At 35.1% G+C, this 24,745-nt stretch overlaps 1 protein-coding gene and 1 pseudogene across 1 annotated transcript in view; both read left to right on the top strand.

Moving 5' to 3' along the window:
* LOC123478907 (uncharacterized) overlaps window positions 1-24,745 on the top strand; it is a 256,478-nt gene that overhangs the window by 171,710 nt on the left and 60,023 nt on the right. The window contains exon 12 of the mRNA XM_053919712.1: window positions 4,305-4,464. Within this exon, the coding sequence (XP_053775687.1) occupies window positions 4,305-4,464 (160 nt within the window). The remainder of the gene's footprint in view (window positions 1-4,304; window positions 4,465-24,745) is intronic.
* LOC112297597 (large ribosomal subunit protein eL31-like) lies at window positions 6,491-7,831 on the top strand (annotated as a pseudogene).

Here is a 24,745-nt window from a genome sequence, read left to right as displayed (position 1 = left end):
CTGGCTCAGTTGGTTAGTGTCATCCTGTCCACCAAAACACTGAGGGTTCAATCCCCAGTCAGGGCACACACATAGATTGCAGGTTCAGTCCCTGGTAAGAGGCGGGGCATACGGGAGCTAATGGATTAATGTTTCTCTCTCTCATTCTCTCTCTTCCGTCCTCTCTCTAACATCAATAAATATTTCCTTGGGTGAGGATTAAAAAAATAACATTATGTCACTTCTTGCCCTACAACCATTTAAAGGCTTCCTATTGTTCTCAGAATGAGAGTTTTCTTGACCTGAGCCCTGCCTTCTCCAGATATACTACCCTAACACTGTGTGCTCCTCATTGCTCTGTCATCTCCCAGTAGGCCCCAAGGCTCCTCCTTGCAGGCTCCTCTCCACTCCTTTCCTGGATTCCTCACCTATCCCCTCCCCTATTGGAAGCACTTAGCAAGTACTTGGCACTTGGTAGGCACATGTGAATATTTGTGGACTGAGTGAACATACAAGGAGGAATGAATTAAAAGGATTTGCCCCTTAAAAGCATAAGCCTACATATATATTGATGAAAACATATTTCATAACTAGGAACCTAGAGTAAGACTGTCTTTGGAAGTAGGGCGCATGTTTTGACTATATACTTCTCATTGTGTGTACATTTTTATTTTCTATATTTTTTTCCTTTTTCTAAAATTATTTTCCTATATTTATTTTCTTCTTTTTATTCCTTTTTTGTATTTCCCTCTCTCTGTATTTGGTACAATTTCAAACCAAAGCCATTTGAATTTCAATTATTATTGGTGCATTCTCAAGGGATTCCAGAAAGTCAACTTTAATGTCATTCACGTCAGCTGAAGTGCTCACGATTCTGCTACAGAATATTCTGCTATTAAAAAATAAGAACAGATTTTAGCTAGCACATGCTGGTCAAGCTAAAATGAATTTTGACTGTTTATATGCTGTCTATTCAAAGCTATACCAGCATTATTCTAATGAAATTATAGCTGGAAATAATTTTCCAACTTACATCATAAGCACGTTGACAACAATAGCCATACTGCTAAAGTTATGTGTAACTTTTGGAGTTAGAAATATGTAATCATATTTCATTCTTCTTCATTTTTATATACTTTTGAATGTAAAGCAATTAAAGTTATTTATTCCATCCTTTTTGTGACCCTCATAATACCATATTAGCTACATGTTCACACTTGTCCTTTTTAGCTTTAAAACAAATGTCACATGCTAGATTTCTCTAAATGACCCACATTCAGATATGAACCAAACATTATAGCTTCTGCCACTCACCAAGCAAATGTAGGACACAGGGCAGAGGACTTTGTAAATTACTTTGTTGTATTGTCCATCATCAGAACCTGTGGCATAATATGTGACCTACTTCTAAAAACAATAATGCCTACAGCTTTATGGACAGGTAGAATGCAGTTTTGTTTTTTAATTACATTTTGAGAAAATAATTTGAAAATTCCCAGACATATTAAATAGTTATACAGTTAAATACAAATTTGCAACTATCACCATATAATGATGTATGTTTCAATAGAATACTGTAAAATTTTAGCATTATATTAAAAAACAACTCAAATACACAGATTACAAATATACTTATAAATTACAAATATACTATAATTACAATGAACTTATAATTTTTTCCTAGATTCACTAAGTATTAAATATTTTGTTTGCTTTTCTCTTTCTCTTCTACCTTCCAAAGTGATCCAAGATCTTTAATTTTATATAATTCAATCTATATTTAAAGACACACACTTCCACCACCAAATGGCATAAAATGTAGGGATATACATGTGTGTCATTTTTGAACTATTTGAGAATAAAAAAACTTTCATAACTAAATAGGATCATGGGAAGTTTAAACTTAGTATTTATTGAATTACTCTAATGCTGTATATAAGAAAATAGTCTCTTATCAGTGTCTACCAATGTCCAATTTATTTATGAAATTGGAACTGGTTTTACAATGTCTATCTTTATATACACTTTCCTAACATTTAGTTGGATTCTTTAATTTCTTATGAGAACCAGAAAAGTGGAAGTTCAATGGATATACACCAATTTTAATCAGTATGAGCTGCATAAATATTCAAAAAGATAAAGTAATTCACTTTTCGATAAATATTATGTTGTTTGACTAAGTATATTATCAAATGAATTACAAAGTTATCTACATTGAATTGATTTTTTAAATTTTGCATATACCATTATAAGTAATTTTCTGCTCCTATGTGTAAACTGGCTCTTTTGAGCTGGAAAATGCGCTAAAAACTAATGAAGGTTGGTACATTGAATCATTAACATCCTATCATGAAAACTTTCACTGGAAAATGTCACTAAAAATGCAAAAAAATTTTTTTAACTAAAACTAAAATGCAATTATTCTTTGTACAGCTTTCTGTATTCCAATGTGCTGTTTTGTTCTCTGTTAACGCATTTGTTTACTATCCTGTAGATTCCAGTTTGGATGTTTACATAATTATTCTTTCATACAGAATGAAGGAGATATAAAGAGGAGAGAGACATTTTCTGGGCAAAAGGAACAGAAGCTAGAAGAAACAGGACTCTGATTCCTAATTAATTCAAAGTTAATTGCATTGTTGATAATCCTGCACTTACAATCTTCATATAGAAAATGTTTATGGCAGCAAATTGACAGTAATTTAACTACATTAAATCTTATCACCATTAAAAGAAAAAAGATGAATGTTACATTAAACAAGCTTAAGAGAATGGTAAAGACTAGTTTTTGTTTAACAATGAAACTAGCAAATCATTCAAATGGCCAAACTAGAATCTCAAAGCACAGGAAGAGTAGTAGTTGCATTTCAAGATGACACCAAGCCAGATGGCCTATCTTGGGCCATCAGTGACGCTTGGTGGCAGTTTTGTTTTTATTTCCACTCTGTAATGAATGAAAAACAGTTGGGAAAAGGAAAGACACATAGATCTTGTTTGGCTGGTAGTATCAAAAAAATCCATTTTACTCTTTTGGAAAGGATCAAGATAGATGTTGTTAAATGAAGATGTGTGTTATATCAGTTATTTTCACTGAAGATTCAGATGATGGTTGAAATAAACTTTGAAGTTAGCTCTGAAGTTTAAATTTTATGTCTGTAACATAAACTGTGGGACTAACTGTTTTTGATTTTAGTGTTTCAATACGTAAAAGACAGATTAATTAAGGTTAGATAACACAATGAATGTAAAATGGTTGCCATTTTAAGGGGAACTCAATGAGTGTCAGTTTTAATTATCTAGTCTATTTTAAGCAAAATATAATTATTCTGATCTCTTTATGTGACAAGGAACTTCCATGTGATGTTTATCCATCTGGATAGTCCAATTCATATATTGGGAATTTTGTTAAAACTTACTTCTCAAATGTGTAGTTTATCGACATAGTGATGCAGTAGGGCTCTCGAGCTGACCTCCAGACTATTTAGTGGCGCAATTCTGTGCTTCTTAAGTGGTTCCAGGTATATATGGTGAGGCAAGTGTATTCTAGGTCAGAAGGATGAGTATATGAGTGATATTTCTCAAGAGTTTCAATTTTACTCAAGTAAAAGACATATCAAAACACATACACTGACAGACAGGGGATAGAATTCACAGATTTCTTCTCTGCTCACCCAAATGTTACTAATGAAGTAGTGATACTGTATTTTTAGTATGATACTTCATTGTCATCTTACTAGTATTAGAAGAAAAGCAGTGCTTTACTAAATTAATATTTGGAGTTTTTTTTGAAAGTGGGAAAAGATTAAATAAGTAGTTTATTAGGTTAGATGTTTTCCCGAATTGGTCTACTTATCATTCATGCTGGGAAACAACCAATGAAGCAAAACCTCTGTGCAGACTGAGCTGGTTCAACGGGGTTTCTATTATAGGGCACCTAACGCCAACTCGCTGAGAAAGAATAAGTCAAAATTTAAACATCTTGTGACAAATCACTCACATTTGAACAAATTTGGATAGTCATAATACAAATTAATGGCTAAATATTCCTCAATTTCCTACAGTCTATTACTTAGACACCAAAAATCCGAAAGAGGAGGTTTATTGGAGATAACTGCAAAAATCAGGCTGTTGTTGGATTACGGTATCTGCTGGAGGAAATTATTAAATAATTTCAGGAATGTTAGTCAAATAACTTCTGAAAATGAAATGGAAATAATAAACTAAATAAGTAGAAATTGATAAAAATCATAAATTGTTTACATTTTTGGAGACAAAAGTAAACAGTATTTGGGGAAAAAGCAGCTAACAGATGCCTTTGTCTATAGATTGCACAATGATTCTCGGATATTAGACACATTTCAGCGAATCCACAGTGAAGAAACCAAGTTTTTCATGCCATATGATCTGGAGATTTCCAATCAGGATCTAAGTTACATAGTGAAAAAATCTCGGCAATGGAGAGGAATTAATGGTGAAAGGAGGAAGGTGAGTTGGTTTGAAGTAGCTTTGGTTTTTGATTGAACAAAAGAAACACAGTCTGTCAGTGTATAGCTCTTCCCTTTTAGTCTCAGATCTTCTTATGGAATAGATGACTGGCTTCTTCATCTGTGGGTCCTCAGTCTCTAACAGGGTCTGCAGCATGTGCTACATTTTTACTGTCTATTTGCTTATTACATAAGTGGATGCATGCTTGAATGGTTGAGTAATTGAACATAGTTACTATGCATATATAATGAACATGTAATCTATCTCATCCTGATTTCTACTTGATAGAACCCTAAACTGGCTTTTTAAGAATTCCACATGGGTTTACTATTAATACACTCAATATATATTGAATTCTGTTAATGTAGTAGTTAATATAACATTATAGCAGCTATTTATAAGACCACAGGCCCTAACCTGAAGTAAAACAAATTTGACCTTACCATATATTCATTCTGGTTTCTTCTTCAAAAATTCTTAACTAACAGCATGATCTTTAAAAGGCCAAAATTGTGACAAATTATCTCAAAAATTAAGCAGGGAACACTTTCTCTCTAGGATAATTACAAAGTGCCTGAGGTAGATAGATTATATTTTATTTTATTATTAAGTTTCACAACATGGAAGTTTAGCTATTTGGAAACAATCTAATATTGTGTATCAAAATATTTGAGTTGAACAATAGTACCTAGCAAGAGAATACAAAGGAAAATAGAAAATTATTTCGGTATTTGTTATTTTAGCCAGGGAAAGTGGATGGTGAAGGTGGGGGTTGTGGGAGGAGGGAGGAAAGGACAAGGAAAGGAGGACAGGGAGGAAGGGAAGAAAAAACAAATGCTTAGATACTAGAAGGAAAATTAAAGGAGATAGTAAAATTTCTTAACCCTGTGGAGGTCATGGTCAAAGAGTTTACAATGTGGGTCGTGTGTATCCGAAAAATACTACCTTACTAGTGTGTGCTGAAATGCAAAAAAAAAAAAAAAAAGAAAAAAGAAAAAAGAAAAAAAGAAAGCACTGCAAATTTGCACTCGTTATATTTTTATAATATAATACACAATTTTTATTGATTTTCAGTTATAATCTAGAAATTATTAAGCAAAGAAATATAAAAACATAAAGATAAAAATTATCTTTTCAAATAACAGAAACATGGATATTGTTAAAAAATGCAAACAAAAATGTCTTTAACACTAATTAATCAGAATATTCCATGGCTGGCTTTGTGAAATGTTTGTAACAGTCCTTGCACACAGCACTGCTGTGCTCCAGGCATACGCACTGTCCACAGCACTTGCAAAGATATTTTCATAGGCGACTCATTTTGGATGCATAGCACCTAACACATCTTTTTCTTTTTCTGCTTTTCGAGGGAACCGTATCTATGTCGTCATTAGGATTTCCTCCAATTTGTGATTGAAATTGATGAAGTTTCAGGTGTAAAGGCTTATGCACACCTGTAGAGGTTTCTGAATGCCTGTTTATTTGTTCTGACACTAAGTGTGTTACAGGATTTCCAATAAATGTTCTGTGCCTTATTTTCACATTGCCGTTCAGCATACGAACAGTCTGAGCATTTGTTCCTGCAATATTCACAGTTGTGTAGAATGTAACCAGAGGCCATCTTCTGGTGTCCCTGGCCACATTATGTGCACCTGTCATTTGGTCCACAGTGTCAGCTCCTGACTTCTTTTGGTTGAAATATTCTATTATGTCAGGCTTTTGCAAACCTATCATATTTTGCCATGTATAACACACACTTTTTTGCCCACATTTTTGAGGGAAAAATAAGGATGCACATTGTACATGGGTAGTACCTGAAATACCTTGTATCTGTTTTTGTGTTTTGTAATTATTTGTTACATAAAATGTCTTGTACCATCATATGTTCAAAAGTACATGCTCAAATTCCTTTATAAAACAACAACCAAGTATCTAAATATAAATGAATAAAAAATGGAATTAAAAAATAAAATGAAAATTTGTTTTTCCTGAAAGTTTGGGGCAAAAACCTGGGTGTGAATTATACATGGCAGATATGGTAAATTTATGGTGTCATGGAAATGCATACATGAAACTAAAATTATGTTTTTTCCTTTTTTGGGTATATGAGATATAGGTGTGCAATCTGTGCCAAAAGCAAATAAGTTGGATTTTTTGGGCCTGTTTTTAGGAGACACAAATTCAGGGAGTTGTTGGGGTTTATTCTTATGAACAGTACCTACATATGAAAGTTGCTTCTTTTTCAAGTTGGAGATAAGATTTTATATCAGTAAACCAGTTATCTGCACAATATTATGTCCTGATGAGTAAATGGGTTTTGTCTCTTGATTACGTTTGCTGGTTTATCAAGTAAGGATCTGGAGTTGCTTATGTTTCAAGATTTCTTGTGTGAAATGTTTTTGAATCGACCATAGCAAAAAATTTTTTTTTACCATATTTACTGGGCTTGGATAGAACATACTATTGTCTAAACTCACATCTGCCCCTAAATCCAGGTAACATTTTGTCTATTGTTACACTCTGTACCATAGAGTAACATAATTTACAATTTTACAAATGCTGAGAAAATGTCTCTCATAGCAACTAATTTCTCCACTTTCAGGCATTCTCAGTGGGTGTCATGAAACCCGATATGATCATGAATAAATCTGAATCTCTGTAAAGGTGTCATAAATCTAAAAAGTTCAATCCCAATACCATCTGTAACCCATAAATCCTGCCAATTTAGCTGATTGCTGCAATGTAAACCAGCTAGATATGAGGCCTAAAAATGCTTTCCATTTGGATTTGTCTATTCCTTTAGCATATCTTTCATGTGAAAACTGTCTTGAAGTAGAATTGATGTATTGATTTGCATATAATAAGGTTAGGTATAAGTTCTGCACACAAAAGCGCCGAGAGGGCGGCTGCGGGAACCCGAGTCCGGGAGGGAGGAATGGGCTTGTGAAGGTCCCACCCTGTTCAGAGACCCCCTTGTCGCCTGAGTTTAGATGCTCCCGCAAAGAAGGGTGGCGAGAAGAAGGGCTGTTCTGCTATCGCCGAGGCAGTAACCAGAGAGTACACCATCAACATCCACAAGCGCATCCATGGAGTGGGCTTCAAGAAGCGTGCTGCTTGGGCGCTTATATAGATCCAGAAATTTGCCATGAAGGAGATGGGAACTCCAGATGTGCACATTGACACCAGGCCCAACAAAGCCCTCTGGACCAAAGGAATGAGGAACGTCCCATACTGTATCCGGGTGTGGTTGTCCAGAAAGCGAAATAAGGATGAAGATTCACCAAACAAGCTCTATACATTGGTCACCTATGTACCTGTCACCATTTTCAAAAATCTACAAACAGTTAATGTGGATGAGAACTGCTGATTGTCGAATAAAGTTATAAAACCTCAAAAAATTAGATATAAGATATCATTCGTGATAAAGCAGTGCCAAGTTTCAAGTTCTGTGCTGGCATTTGTTTTGCATTTGACTGACTGACGAAAGTTGACAGAAAATATTCTGCAGCTATTTTCTAATTTGTCTTCTTAATGGATTTTTCCTCAATTTTTATTCTTTATCTTTTCCCCCCAAAATACTCTTCGTTCTTGACTAATTCACTTTCTTCACTAGAAATATCTTGCTCAGTGTCCAAATCTTCTGAATGAACTTCCACGTAATCTTCATTTTCTAAATCACTTTTATTTTCATACTTGACTCTATTAATTCTCATCATTGGACTTGAGTAGTGCTCACTGAAGTTCTTCAACATCTGTTAGATCATCAAATCAATATATTTTTCCAGCCATTTTCAACGGTAAATGAAAAAAAACCCCCACAACAATGACTTCAAAGTTCATGAAAAAACAACTACACCAACACTGACTTTGGATTTTATGGTATCTCTCAGATACATTTGCTATCAAATATCACACATCCTTACAAAACACGTGTTATAACCAAACTAATGACTTACATGTTATGACTTAACATTAGTCATGTATAAACATACAGCCAGTCATGACCTTGAACCTAAGCACCTGATATATGTAACAATATTTAAGAAAATAATTTGTATCTCTCAGATCAGCTATGACCTCTGCAGGGTTAATTGCTTGAAATTAATATTTATTCTTTTCTTTGTAAAATGTCTTAGCTGACCCATGACAGACAAGAGTAGAAGTTAGGATGAGATCTCCAACCTGGAATGTCTAATATTCTATGTGTACACATTCAAATGGGTAAAAGACAATTTGATTAAATGTAATTAAAGTAAACAAGTTAATCAAAAGCATTTGTGTTTTAAGTAAAATATTTTGGCTTAGGTTATGTTGGGCCATAGAAATTAATATGTTTAGATAAATTAGTATATCTAGATAAATCACTGCTGTCCCCAACGTTTATAGACTCAGCACCAGTCAGTGATGAAACTTTAGAGATGCTTATGCAAATCATTTGAAAAGCTCTAAAGCACATGTTATTTCCTATTGTTGGAGTTTTGTTTTATAAGCATATGGAAACATTCTCAGACTTAACTTGATAGACATACATATTTTATTAGTTTCTTGTGTCTCTTCATGACTTGGCATTTACACCATGAAAGCTTCCTCTTCCTTATAATTACTTTTTAAAAAGATTTTATTTATTTATTTTTAAAGAGAGGGGAAGGGAAGGCGAAAGAAAGGGAGAGAAATATCAATGTGTGGTTGCCTCTCACCTGCCCCCTACTGGGCATGTGGCCCACAACCCAGGCATGTTCCCTGACTGGGAATCAAATTTGTGACCCTGTGGTTTGCAAGCCTGTGCTCAATCCACTGAGCTATACCAGCCAGGGCTAATTTTAAACTGTTTTATGTTTGCTTGTTTCTTTCTAGATATTAATTCAACTATTAATAATAACTTTATTTTTTACAATTTACTATAAATTGAAGTTGATGTACAATATTTTTTAAAGATTTTATTTCTTTACTTTTAGAGAGAAGGGAAGGGAGGGAGAAAAAGAAAGAGAGAAACATTGATGAGTGAGAGAAACATTGATCAGTTGCCCCTCACACGACCCTCAATATGGGGTCCTGGTCCATAACCCAGGCATGTGTCCTGACCATGAATTGAACTGGCAACTTTTCAGTTTGCAGGATGACAACCAATTCAGTGAGCCACACCAGTCAGGATGTACAATATTATATCAGTTTCAGATGTGCATAAATTTTGCTTGTTTAGTTTATTTCAACAGGTAACTCTGTTGAATAATTGATGTATGAATTTCAACATATAATGCCAGTTTAATTGAGAACAATTATCTGTAATCTAAAATGCTTAATTAAGAGTGGAACAGACATTTTAAGATAAAAGTATTTCAAATAAGTCAGTTAGAATTCTCACACTTTAAAATTTTGATCTAAATCTTTGCCATAGTGCTAGCCATTAAGCATGTGCTTCTCATTTTTTATGCTTTGAATTAAAAATTATCATGTAAGTGAACACTTTATAATATACTTAATTTCCTTTTATTAAATTGATAAATGCAAAAGAACATAATACATTTACAGTATGATGAGAATTTAGGATTATTGCATTTTGTAATTTTTATATTGTTCATACACATAATGTTTAATTTGTGCAAAGACATCCAGATGATAATTTCTAAGTATTTTAGCCATAATTCTAGAAGGAAAGGTCACTTTCAGTAGTCAGAAACCATTCTATTAAACTAATTTGCCTACATGCAAATTTTGTCATTTTTACCTCATTAACTATTTATCATGGAGTAGAAAATATATATATTCATGAAGGGGCAGCTCACAGCCCGATGGAGCTGAAACTAATATTTTGCAACTCTAATGATTTTTTGCATTCTTAATTAGATAGCACAAGGTTGATATGATTAGGTCAGGATATAGTGTTATTCATTAAAATACATTTTAGAAGCTGCCCTTGCAATTAAATAATGAGCCTATGAATTTAATATTATCGACCCAATTATTATCCCATGCAAATGTATACTTTTAATAAATTTGTGCCGTAGGACCTTCATTAGCAACAGAAGAAATGATATTTCTAGGTACATAGATTGAATGGGTATGGTTAAACTTATATAATGTTTTAAACATATCAAGAAGCAAAGCTTCAATACTTGGGAATTTAATTCCAAAATGTGCCTTACTATTTGTTGAAGACTAATTTGCATTGTAATTATTTTCTTAAAGAAACTACCAGTTTAAAATGGTCTATCAGAACTTATAAAAATAGCAGGATCTTAGGCAGAGATGGATGTTTAGAGAAAGTTGTATCATGAAACAGTGAAGTATAAATTTAGAGATCTATTCAAGCAATATAATTGGAAAACATAAAAACTAAAATGTCTATTTCTCCAGCATCTATGTTATCTGAGAACTGCCATATGCAATCAATGAAGATTATTTTTGTTGTGTTAGAATAGTTTTTATTAATAGATGCCTATACAGTGGAAGTGTGTGAGGTACTTGATAAGGAGCTGCCACTTCTTTTTTTTCCCCCCCATAGGCTACTTTAGAAAATTTTCTTTTTTTCTCCCCACTTTATTTTTTATTATTTCTAAAATATATTTATAACAGTTGTCCCATTTCACCCCTTCACTCCACTCCGTCCTGCCCACCCCCTCCTTCCCACATTGCCCCCCTATAGTTCATGTCCATGGGTCATACATATAAGTTCTTTGGCTTCTACATTTCCTGTAGTATTCTTACCCTCCCCCTGTCTATTTTCTACTTACCAGTTATGCCACTTATTCTCTGTACCTTTCCCCTCTCTATCCCCCTCCCACTCCCCTGTTGATAACCCTCCATGTGATTTCCATTTCTGTTGTTCTGTTCCTGTTCTAGTTGTTTGCTTAGTTTGCTTTTGTTTTCATTTTAGGTGTGGTTGTTAATAACTGAGTTTGCTGTCATTTTTACTGTTCATATTTTTTTATCTTCTTTTTCTTATATAAATCCCTTTAACATTTCATATAATAAGGGCTTGGTGATAATGAACTCCTTTAACTTGACCTTATCTGAGAAGCACTTTATCTGTCCTTCCATTCTAAATGATAGCTTTGCTGGACACAGTAATCTTGGATGGAGGTCCTTGCCTTTCATGACTTTGAATACTTCTTTCCAACCCTTTCTTACCTGCAAGGTCTCTTGAAAAATCAGCTGACAGTCCTATGGGAACTCCTTTGTAGGTAACTGTCTCCTTTTCTCTTGCTGCTTCTAAGATTCTCTCCTTATCTTTAATCTTGGGTAATGTAATTATGATGTGCCTTGGTGTGTTCCTCCTTGCGTCCAGTTTCTTTGGGACTCTCTGAGCTTCCTGAACTTCCTGGAAGTCTATTTCCTTTGCCAGATTAGGGAAGTTCTCCTTTGTTATGTGTTCAAATAAGTTTTCAATTTTTTGTTCTTCCACTTCTCTTTCTGGTACCCCTATAATTCAGATGTTGGAACATTTAAAGATGTCCTGGAGGTTCCTAAGCCTCTCCTCATTTTTTCGAATTCTTGTTTCTTCATTCTTTTCTGGTTGGATGTTTCTTTCTTCCTTCTGGTCCACACTGTTGATTTGAGTCCCAGTTTCTTCCCATCAGTATTGGTTCCCTGTACATTTTCCTTTGTTTCTCTTAGCATAGCCTTCATTTTTTCATCTAATTTGTGACCAAATTCAACCAATTCTGTGAACGTCCTGATTACCAGGGTTTTGGACTGTGCATCTGATAGGTTGGCTATCTCTTCGTTGCTTAGCTGTATTTTTTTTTTTGGTCTTGGCATCCTGTTACATAAAGGGGCAGAGCCTTAGGTGTTCACTGGGTCGGGGTAATGTTGGTCACTGGGCTGTGATACTGTACATGGGGGAGGGGTCCAGAGGGAGTAATGGGGCTTACTCTGCTCTCTACCAGATTTCAGTCACTCCCTCTGCTACCCACAATCAAATTGGGCCCCTCTGGTACTGATTCCCGAGTGGGTGGGCTTGTGCACGCCCTAGGCCCCTGTGGGTCTCTCCAACGACCTCTCCCGTGAGGCTGGGAGTTTTTCCTGCTGCCACCTCAACCCCCATGGGTGTTTTCACTCAGAGATTTGAGGTTTTTTATTTCCCTGAGCTGGAGGCCTGGGTTGTGTGGTCTTCCTTGCTCCCCTACCATTCCTCCCAGTTTATCTATGCACAAATGTGGGGCTGCAGGGTCTGCCAGCCACCACCTTGTGGGGTCTGCTAGCTGTAATCTGGCCTGCCCTGCTCCACAAACCTCCACCTCACTGGGTCCGCCAGCCACTGCCTTGCTGTGAGTCCTCTCTACCCCAGCTGCCCGTCTCTGCCCCTCCTACCAGTCTGGATGAATGTTTCTTCTTTATCTCTATGGTTGTTGGACTTCCATACAGTTTGATTTTCTGTCAGTTCTGATTGTTTTTTGTTTTTAAATTGTTGTTGTCCTTCTTTTGGTTGTGCGAGGAGGCACAGTGTGTCTACCTACGCCTCCATCTTGGCTGGAACTCTCCTCTGGAGCCGCCCACTTCTTATCCTAAATGTGTACAGGGCAGCACATATGCATGGAAACATACTCTGATCCCTCAACTCTGCATAAGAGTTGCTGTTTATCTGCTATATTGTGCACTGTAGATGACCACAATTATTTGAATTCTTTAGCTCTTCTTCATGAAATTCTGTTATGAAAGTTGTACACAATTTATAATTTTTAGTGAAAGGAGATAATTAAGGAAGTTGAACCTGCATTTGGTACTAAATTATATAGAGAAGTAAAACTAAGCATTTTTATTGACACAGCAAACTATGGACAGTGTGTCTTGGTTTGACTACAGTGTTTTCCTGCAAATACTGCTCATTTCTACTTGGGGAATATAGTCAGGGAGGAGAGCAAGCTTTGATGGGGTCATGGATAGCAGGGTGAGAGCGAACAGATAAAATGGAAGCATGTTGATGGGGATTTGGGGTGGAGACACATGATAGACTTTTCTAACATAGGGAGACAGTGAGTAGAAGAAGAGTAACAGGAAATACCAAGGCAAGTTTGAAAATTGAAAGCAATTTGTTTTGGCTAGAACAAAGGACAGAAGAGTGGAAGAAGGGGAGAGATCAGACTGGAAAGTGGCAATGTGCACAATTAGTGGAGACTATATATTTATCATAGGAAATGGGAAGCTATTGACATTTTAATGAAAAGAAATAACTCATTAAGTTAAGAATTTGGCTTGCCATTGAATTGAACTCTATAAATTGTTTATTTTAAAGCTCTAATGAATACTTTTGCCTCTTGGGAAGTAAATAGTTTAGTGCACTCTGTCTAACATGTAATTCAATTTTCCATCATTGAGAGTTGTTTATTCACGGAAGGTCTAAGTTATCCACGGCATTTCTAACTTCCTCATTCAATTCCCTCCATAATCACATATAGATTGTGTTCTCTGTGCCACCAAGTATTCATCATCCTGACTTGCAGCAACAGAACAGTTCCATGGTTTTGAGCATTTTGTAAGCTTGATGGAAACTTGAAAGTAAGTGAAGATAAATAACAAGCTAAATGGGACCTAGCCATATTTAAAATTAGGAATGGAATGTGGAAGATGGTGGAAATGGAAACCAGGAGTCAAAGTGAATCCAAAATGGTAGATGACGGAGTGGTGACTACAGAAAGAGAGCTCGAATCTTGTTGGTTTAAAGTGTAAACAGCCTGCTTTGATTATAGGAACTGGAAAACAGGGGCATAACTGAATTAGAGCTAAGGAGCATTTTAATTCCTTATAGCAAGAGAACAAAAGGTGGTCTCTCAAACCATATACATGTAATACTTCTGGTCCCCTGACTGCAATTCCATTGGACTTTCACATCTACAGCTTTACCTCTGGAGGTTCCTACTTCCAAATTTCCTGAAAGACGTTTTACACTAAATGCGGGGCACTGAATTAAATATCTACCACTAAGAAATCAGAATCTCGTAGTCCAGGACAGAATTTTGAGTGAAAGAGACATAAAAAGCAGTGTAGGAGATAAATAAACTATCTTTGATGGAAAGTCAGTACACTACATGTTAAATATACAAATTGTTGCGTTGAAGAAGAACCTTAATTTTTTCAATAAAGAAGGGATGTCGGTGAATACAGCCAAAAGTATGCCTAAATTATCTTAAATAAATGGGTTTCTGCTCAGTAATCAAATACATATTCTGAACTCCATGTCCAATGTCATGTTCTTCCAGCATTGAAAAATTTCCCAATTCTACAGAACCATGAAGACAATTATCTTTGAAAGGTTTTTATATAAATGTGGACTACAATTAGAACTATTAATATTTATATAAATTCCAGTTCTTGGACAATAGATATATATGTGTGTGTGTGTGATTTAAAAATGTGTATGACATTTATTTCTCCTTTCTTAGTTTTTTTGAGTTATAATAAGTAAGAAGCAGAGGATAATGGTCTGTATTGGTATAGTGGTTTGGATTAATTGATACACGTTTCTCCCTTGATCCTTTTTTTTATCTCTGAACTTCTGGAATTTTGTTTCTAACTTACCCAATATATTCTTAAAATTTCCAAAGGTCATTTGTTCATGAAGGAATTGCTCTCTCTATTAAGTGAAAATGATAGATAACTAGCAGTTTTTTCAAGATACCTCAAATGTTTGTGTTTAAGATTGACAAAAACATTACATTTTGTTAAGTACTTTACCCTTGATTATAAAATCATTTCTATTTGAAGTGAAGTGTAATCCATATGTTTTTGATTCATTAACACTTAATTTGTTAGCATCCCTTTCATCTTTTTTATAAGCGTATTTTCCTCAGACACAGGAAATCAAGTTTTTCTAAGAGTAAACAAACTTAAACTCAAAGAGACATGAGAGAATTTTGTTTGTAACAGAGCACCCATTAGCTTTGAATTACTTCTACACTCAACATGCAAATTTATTTTCTAGAGTTTCCTAAGAATTAACTGTGACACAATACAGATTTTCTGTTTTATTATTTACTGAATTCTCCTACTATCTTACTATAATTTTTCCCCATGATAAAATAGCCAATTACTAATGTATTAATGAACAAGTCATTAATGAGAGTTATTTAATTGCCATCTTATTATATATTCTTATTAATAATGCAGGAGCTACTTATCTTTTAATAATTATGTAGTAAGAAATGGAATTTCATGTAAAGCATTAAACAATGTTTTTTTTTTCCCCTTTGGAAGTACATTGTTCTTGACCAGGAAGAATGAAAGTCAAATGCTGTTCCATATCTTATTGTTATTTGACAAATGCAAGTTCTCCAATATTACTTGAATCTGTGTAGGACCTTTTTTTTTTTAATCCTCTCCTGAGGGCACTTTTTTATTGCTTTTAGACAGAGAGGAAGGGAGAGAGAGAAACTTTGATGCAAGAGAAAAGCATCAATCGGTTGCCTCTCTAAAGCACCAAGACTGGGGGATGGCATCGGGACCTGGGACTATGCACGTCCAGAGGGAGTGCCACACAAGCCCTGCACCCAGGCCAGGAATCAAACCCACAGCCTAGGTATGTGCCCTGACCAGGAATCAAACCAGCAACGTTTTAAAGGATATGGGTTGATGCTCCAACCAACTGAGCCACACTGGCTATGGCACATCTGTATAGGCTTCAATGAGACTAAACTAAAACTACTGAAATGGTATCTCCCTTGTTACCTGTTTTTTCCTTCAGTGGTGTCTCTTCTTGGCGTCTCTATGCCACACTGGAAGAAGAAGAGTTGCCTTGGGTCACATATTAAATACACTGCAACATGTAAGCACACAAAAAAAATCTCATAATGTTTCAAGTGAATTCACGATTTTGTGTTGGGCTGCATTCACAGCCATCCTGGGCTGCATGTGGCCCGTGGGCTGCAGGTTGGATAGCCCTGCTATCAAATTTCTATAGGGTGTTCTTTGGGCTTTTAATAGTCACCAAGCTTGAATAAATTTGTAGTGTAAAAATAACATCATATTACTACTACCTGTTCAGAGAAATCATTTGTTTGACTCTCAACACTCACATTTTTAGTAGATTGGTCAAAAAGAATTTTAAAAAGAACAAATATACATAATTTATATTGTTCTCATTTTACAGATTAAAAAATGGGGCTCAGAGAGATGAGATACCTTCATTCATTCATCCATTTATTTGTTCACTCATTACATTTTTGTTGGTCATGTTTTATGAAGTGAGCCCATTTGTTAGGTACAAGTGAAGGTAAGATGAAACAGTGTCTGTTCCCTTCTAGCCCAGTAAAGAAGATAACAGGTGAAAATATAATGGCAATACAGTAAGACAGTGGAGTATTACTGGGTGGTATGGTGGTAGCTTGAACAATGATAGTATTAACCCATTTGAAGGAAGATTCCCATTTGGAAAATTTTGATTAAAAATCTTCCAGAATCAAATGTAATTAAGAAAGGTATTTTAAGATGAAGAGTAGTAAAGGACAGAAAAGGAGTATTTAAAGGACAAATGCGCAGCTAAAGAAAGGGCAGTCCAAGCAGAGGATGTACTACCATGGTGTTTTGGAGACGCGGAAAGAGTTTAGTATAGCCGGAACACAACTAACGTGGGTGATAGGGAGCACTAATTTGGATAAATAAACAAGAAATGGATACATGTTAGTATCTCACTTTGTGTCCATTCCAAAACCACAGTTCCCAGTAATTCAGTACGAACTTGTGCAAAAATGTCTACCATGGAGGACTATCGAGTGAAGTAAAAAATTACAAAGATTTACATAAAATTGTCATAATGGTTATATCTTCCTTTGACATAGGAGTACAGAAAATTTATCTTCTTTGTACTTTTCTAATTTCCTAATAATTTTCATGATGACTTTTTCATAATTATAAAAACACACCTATGAAAGTGATCTTTGAAAGGGAAAAGTATCAGGCACAATTTAAAATCCTTTACAAGCCACTATCTCATACCACTGAGGAACATCCATAGAAAGAAGATGAGACAGACACAACTAGTAGTGTTATGCTCACAAATAGGCATCTGAGCCATGACAATCTGTGTAATGCAATGGCCTCATGATCTGTCTTAGACAGGGAGGCAAGGATATCAGAGACCATCCGTGTTTTAAGAACGTATTGGCTAACGTGTTCACAGTGTGTCGTTCTACATTCTGGTTACTTTCTTTTGATATTTGATAAAATACAAACCTTGCTTAACTTGGTGGCAGAATCTGGTCACACTTTGTTTCACCAGATGAGAGATTTAGTTGGTTGGTTCCCTTGTCTGCAATTACTCCTTTCCAATTAGAAACGCCATTTGGTTTCCACTGTTACCGCCAACAGCAGCCGTTGTGGTTTATGCCTCGATGAGGTCCTAAAACACAGCTAAGCTTCTGTGACTGTTCCTGCTGCACATTTGGCAGGAGCAGAGTCGCCATGCTGCACTCCAAGTGATACACTCTGCCATCTCCATTTAGTTCCTGGGTTCCAGGCCGGGCCTTGGCTTCTCAAGCAAGCTGTTAGACAAGCTCTCATTGTCACTCTGCAGCCTTTCCCCAAGTCACTTTGTGACTCATTTGTTCCCTTGCTTTACATACGTGCTTATTTTTAATTTCTTGGAATAAAAAGTGTGTTACTGATGGGGTGTTTGTAAATATTCCATGATTTATTAAAAAAAATAAATCTTGCCCTATGTAAACACCTGACCTCTCTAGATTGCCTTCAAATCCTTGGTTCTTCACAGTTAGCTGATAGTCCTTTCCTGGATCTCTTCTAATTGTCTTAGTCATATAAAAAACTTAAAAATTTTGAGCAATAAGTCCATTTTCATCATTAGGGTTGAATGAACTATGTCAATAAGTTTATTATCATTTTTAACAAAGAATGCAGTGCTTTAACTAAACCTTTGGATTTTAAAAAAATTTCTATGATTGCAAAATCTAAAACAAAATATCAATGGAATCTAAGTAGGGAAAATTAACTACCCTTTACTGACTTTAAACTCCAGGCAGTCTACATAGAAAATAGTCACAATTTACTCAGAGATAGGGATCCTGATACATAAAATGCAGTATGGGTTCTAATCATTACACTTCTGTATAGCATATATTGCCAAAAAAAAAAATCCTTTTAGGTTTTAAACCAAATTTTCTCTGTTGCCAACTTCTTTTACTATCAATATTTACTTTTAATATCTGGAGTTTTCACTTCTCAAGTTCAATTTTTTGCCTGTATATACCAGGAATAATATAAAACTCCTTCTAAAAGAGTCCTTGGACATCTCTTAAAATACAGCTAAGACCCTCACATCGGTCAGCAGACCCTACCAAGAAAAGTGTTGAGTTAAGTAGTGAAAGTCTTAGTTCATTATTTTAAGATACATTTGCTCTTTAAAATGGGTAAAATAAACTTTAACTGCTTTATTAAGATATAATTTATATACCATAATGTTCATCCAATTAAAGTGCTTAATTTAGTGGTATTCATAGCAATCTTCACCAAATTTTTATTTTAGAAGATTTTAACCCCTTCAAATGTTATCACAGAAATGAAAACTGTAATCTAGAAGTAAAACTCATAGAACTTGAGATTTCTGAGAGCACACATTTGGATCCTACTTTAAGGAACAATATTCTAGGTACTTAGAATATTGTACCTAAGGTACAGGGCAGACATGGATTGACCTCTAGAGAATTCAGCACTATGTAACCTTCTTAGAGGAAATACCTGGACATTTCCTTTCCTGCAAATATACACTGAATATTTCTACACTAGGCCTTTTCAGTCATATTTCCATTATGGAATTCCCTTCCCCACAATTTTATCTCACCCAAATCCACAGCGTTCAATGGGCAGCCTGGGTATCAGCTCCTCTGTAAAGGTTTTAAGGAGCTGCTCTCCAATCCAACAGAAATCACCTTCTCCATCTCCATGTATTCAGAACCACTAAGAACTTTATACTGACCACATTCTGATTGTACTGTTTTTTCAATGAATTTCATCTAGTTCTTTAGTAATCTAAAGTTTCTTAAATTTTCCTATTTCCCCTTTTCTTCAGAATGTTTCCCTCAACACTAGACTAGGAACTCTCATATATTAAACACTCAAGTAACATTTACTTGAACTAAATATACCTTCGTGGAGGCCCACTTCCTCCCGAGAAAGCCGTCTCTGGCTCTTCTGTTGTTTGGCTGGAATGCTGAGGCTTAGGAAGCAAAAAACAGAATCCCCTCTCCTGCAGATTCCTATGAGGCATCCATAGAGACATAAATATACACTGCTTTCTGCTCCCTCACATCTTCTAGAAATAAGACTACTAAATAGGGTACCTGTATACTCAGAATTCATGAGAAACTATATGTGCACATAATCTATATTCTTTTCTTTTGAGGAATCCAAGTAGTCTTTTTTTTCCCCCCTAAGATTTTTTAAGGGATTTTAGAGCAACATAGCCTAGAGGAATTTGAACCCAAGGTTCAATAATAAATGCCAAGAAAAGAAAACATTATTAATAGTGGAAGTTTTTTCCTCTGAGCCTCATGATCGCTCTTATGATGTTCTGTCGTTGCGCACCATGACAACCACGTAAGAAGGAATGACGCTGGACATCGTCAGGATCAAAACAGAATTGGCTCTGTTATGATAATAGTGCTTTTCTGAAGCTCTCATTTTATTTGCCATAACTTCAAGGTCATAGGTAAAATCTACTATAGTTTTTACTTCAAATACCAAAAGTTTACATCATTATTTTTTTCCCTTTTTAAAAGAATATAAAACAATTTGTATGGGGAGATAAACTGTGACAGAAGGAGACTTGATTTGGGGTGGTGACCACACAATACAGCATACAGATGATGTATTACAGGATTGTAGTCCTGAAACCTATATAATTTTATTAAGCAATGTCACTCCAATAATTCAATAAAATATAAAAAAATAAATTGCTACGTAAATATATGTATTTATGTGTATTATCTGTGCATGTGATTATGTACTTTAATAAATTAAATTCATACCATTAAAAATAGAACAATTTCAATGTTGTAATAGATATTAATTATGTGTAAGGAATGTTGAAAATTAACCCAATTAACATTATTCTCTTAATTACCATACCTGGAAGGGAGCTGTTATTTTCTGCAATACTTCAACAGATAGACAAAGTGCTTCAGCAGAGTCCAGGGACAGTCATGAGGGAACAGTGCACTTTACGGAAAATTGCCATAGGTCGTGAAGAGCCTTATCGTCACAAAGTAATACTCTTGATTGCCCTCAAGATTATTTGATAGCAGTGCTCAGCAAATGCTGTATCTCTATTTGCCTTTCATTTTTCTCAGCTTCTCCAAGATTATCTGTATCAGTCAAACTGCTGAAAATTCATCGAAGGAATGTTTGTTACCAAGGGATTGATGTAAACAGGAGAGTGCTCAAGTTTTCTGTCCTGTCTGCAATGCCAAGTATTCTGATTATTCTTGGCAGGGCACGCTGCATATACTGTCTCATGTAACTTAAAACTTGATTTACTTTACAGTCTAATTCATTTGCCTATTAGTCACCTAGAATAACTGAGATCAAATTTAACTTGAAATAAAATGTGATATTCAGTCATCCTGAAGAGTAACACTGATACCACGTATTTGTAGAGTTTGCTTTACTTTTTTTGGTGTAGGGATTCTACCACCAGGATAATGCATATTTGATGTGCTGGACTCACTGAGAAGGCAAATATCCTCCTATCTATATGAATCAATGTTAGAGAAAAGTTTAATTTTTATCACTAAGTGGAAATTTTATAGATGAACTAAGTCGCTTATTAGCTTAGGCAATAGTAATGCTTCTTTCATTCCTTCATTTCTTTCTCCCTCTGTCTCTTCCTTCTTTCTTTCCTTTCTTCTTTTCTTCACTCTTTGAGCAATTCCCTGCACAACAATTTTCTTGTTGTTGGATAGAAATCAAAGCTGTAATACATAATCCTCACACTCAAGGACTGTCCAAACCACTCTACAACGATGATACTGGAAAGGCCTACATGCTTTTTGAAGTGATCCTGTCAGCCACTGGTATTTCCCATTTACAGTATTAGGGAAAAGTGCCTCTAGGAAAACTTTTTAAGAGGAATATAATGAGGAAACATGATGGCAGTTAGCTAAACAATTTAATTGAAGAACATTTTATTAATTGTGGGTTCCAAACTCTAGACTTAGCCAATCCTGACACTTGTGAATGTGAATATAATGGTGAAAGACACTTTTGTGTTTATATTTTTTATCTAAACCTAATGATAATGAATTTATGGACTTAATAAATAATAGTCTGTAGAGTATAGAGAAATTGGTTTTTCATTAATAGATACATGAAAATGGGCATAAATATGATTTTCACATGTTATAAAACAGAAACACTCATCAAATATTTATATAATTCATTTATTTTGATTCTGATAAAGGTTTTGCCATCCTCAACTAAATTTATAATTGCTTTGCAATGAGTGATGAAGCATAAAAAGTTATGCGGTTATGTAATTAGAGTGGAGGGAAATGTATATCTGCTTGATTTTTGGTGAAGAATCACCTTATATTGTAAGAATGTCACACAATTGTATAGGTGGGAACATTGCTTAATAATTTAGAGTGCCGAAAACTAATTATAAGAAAATGGATCCTCTTTAGAGAAGGGTATGTCTTTTCCTTGGCCTTTAAAAAAATTTACACCTAAAAGATTTTACTCCTATCATATAATGAACAGTTATTTGGATATTCCATGTAAATATAATCAATTTGTAGATTTTAACTGAAAATAATTGAAGGCGATAATAGCACCTTACACTAATACTACACACTAGAGTCTCCAACATGTTGTCAACATAATTATTTGCTCCTTAGAGAATCCTTGAGGTAATTAGGTCAGAAAACTTCACAGGTGAGGGACATTAGTGAGATTCAGAGAGATTACTTGCCCGTCATAATAAACGTCACAGCCAGGACTAAAATCTAGGCCAATGTTCCAGGCATGATTTTTGCATATGTGAGAATGTTTCAGGAACAGGATGAAAACCTCCTGAATAAGAACCTTTTGCCTTTAATTTTATGCTTTTCAGTAAATAATATGTAAATAGATTATATGACATTTTGCCCTCAATCTGAAATATGAAAATGATGAATGGTAGAATGGCCTCTGCTAGATTTTCAATGCAGGAATCTCAGCTAATCTGCCAAAACATGGAAAGTCAAGCAGTAGGGAGTGGGTTTTTCAATTTTTTATTCTACATCAACTTGAAATTGCAATATTGCTTTCAAAACACTGATCAGGGGCAGGGTCTGATCCTGTGGAAAGATGTGATAAAGAAGTACTCAGATGACATCAATGAGGCTCTAGGGGTAGGGAGAGTTTCCAGGTCACAGAAGACCACCTAAAGGACTAAAATAGCATATTTTACCTGAGAGCTGCAACCTTGATGGAGGAAGATTTCAGCATTATATTCATTGTTTATGTGTCTCAATTTATTTAAGTAAAAAATTTTTTACAAATTATCATCCTGAAACAAGAAGTCCCTAGAAAGGTTAAGAACTTATTTCATGCACAAAAAAAAAAACAAACGAAAAAACTGGCATTCAATATTAAAAGAATGGCCAATTCGGTGCAAAGGAAGAAAATCAGAGTAGTTATGTGACTTTAATCTTGTCATTCATACAGTCACTGTCTTAATCGGAAGGTAAGAACGCTCACAAAGTGCACTTGGGAATCTGGACGGTATAACTTTATTTTTATTTCTTAAAATTAAATTCATTGGGATAAAAATGCTTGATAAGATTATACATGGTGACAGAAGATTAGAATAGTATAACTTTAGATACTTCTTATCTTGTCCTCTACTTTTAATACATTCTTGTATCTTTGTGTCAATGACAAAAACGTGCATGATGAAGTGTGTGTCGACTTCAAGGCCCAAGAAAGAAATACCCATTAAAATGCATGAAATCATACAGTGCAGCTGTCTTCAGTCCCTTTACCTTGAAATAGAGAAGATTCTGTGGAAATGTTACTTTTCCCAATAATCGTCTTTGGCCTTTCACCCCCAGACACTTCTTTCCCGCAAAAGTAGCTTCACTCTAAACTGCTTACAGTTTCGAAACACAGACGTTGGCCAACTTCCGAGCAGGAAATACCGCCAATTCCCTTCCATGTGTGTAGAAAACCTGCAGCCGCACTCCCTAAGTGTGCTCTCTCTCCCCACACTGCTCTGGGAGCTTTAGCATATTTACCGACACCACACGATATCTGGGCCACAGTCAAGTAGTTTCCTGGACGAAGGTCTCTGAGCTTCTTTCTCTTGAATCATCTGATTCCTCCCACTATTTTCTTTCCATGACAACACATTTCTCTCTTTCTTTTTCTCTCAGACGTCACACACACACACACACACACACAGCCCCTTTGAGTGTTCTCTTCTTTATACTGCTTCCTTAAATCCCCTAGATATAAATCACTGCATAAACTACAGGACTGAAGACCTGGGAACCCCAAACCCCTGCTGTTATGCGCAGGTTTATAGACTTGTTATTTTCATTATTGCTTTATAAACAACAGTGTTCGAAGCAGTGTGCAGGTTAGCAAAAGAACACTGAGGGTTTCAATTGCTGGGCTGTTTGGAAGCCATGTCTTGGAGAGAACACTTGTACTTTTGCATGTGAAACAGCCAGACTTGAAACATATCAGACTGCTTTCAAGATCCAGTTTTAGCGTAAGAAGGGAAGTTTCATAGCAGGCACAGATGACTCTTTTGAAGAAACACATCACTGAATTTTGAGCAACAGCTTGGACACCTAATATAGTGTGTAAAATAGACTGGCCCATTGGAGGAACAGAGGCATTTTCATTCGTAGTTTAAAGGGTTCTTGCTTGACTGTTTTGCCTTTTCACTTTTATCATTAGTTTTCTTGCTTATTGCTGGATAAATCACAGATATGTTTCCTTTTATTTGTAATTTGAAATTTGTAATGGGGGACGTCATTTGGATTTATTCTTTAAGCCATTTGCTATCATTGAATGTGACTATGAGTATTTCCAGTTTATAGTATAAAATACATGTAAGATATTCTATATTATTTCCTTTTATAAAGTTTAGTATTTAACTTGCAATACTTTTATATCCTTCTATTAAAGAACATCTCTAGCTAACTTTATAAAAAATCTTTTTTAGCTCCTGATGTAATTATTAGTACAATGATGTGGCTACTACTCCCACTGTGTATAATTTAATAAAGCACTTTTACATATATGATTTTAATGAAATAGTATAATTTAATAAACAGATTTTATTTTTCTA

Source organism: Desmodus rotundus, chromosome 3 (genome assembly GCF_022682495.2).
Source record: "Desmodus rotundus isolate HL8 chromosome 3, HLdesRot8A.1, whole genome shotgun sequence".
In the NCBI taxonomy this organism is placed as follows: Eukaryota; Metazoa; Chordata; class Mammalia; order Chiroptera; family Phyllostomidae; genus Desmodus; species Desmodus rotundus.
The sequence above is the reverse complement of the archived record's forward strand: the minus strand, read 5'-3'. Positions and strand labels throughout refer to the sequence as shown.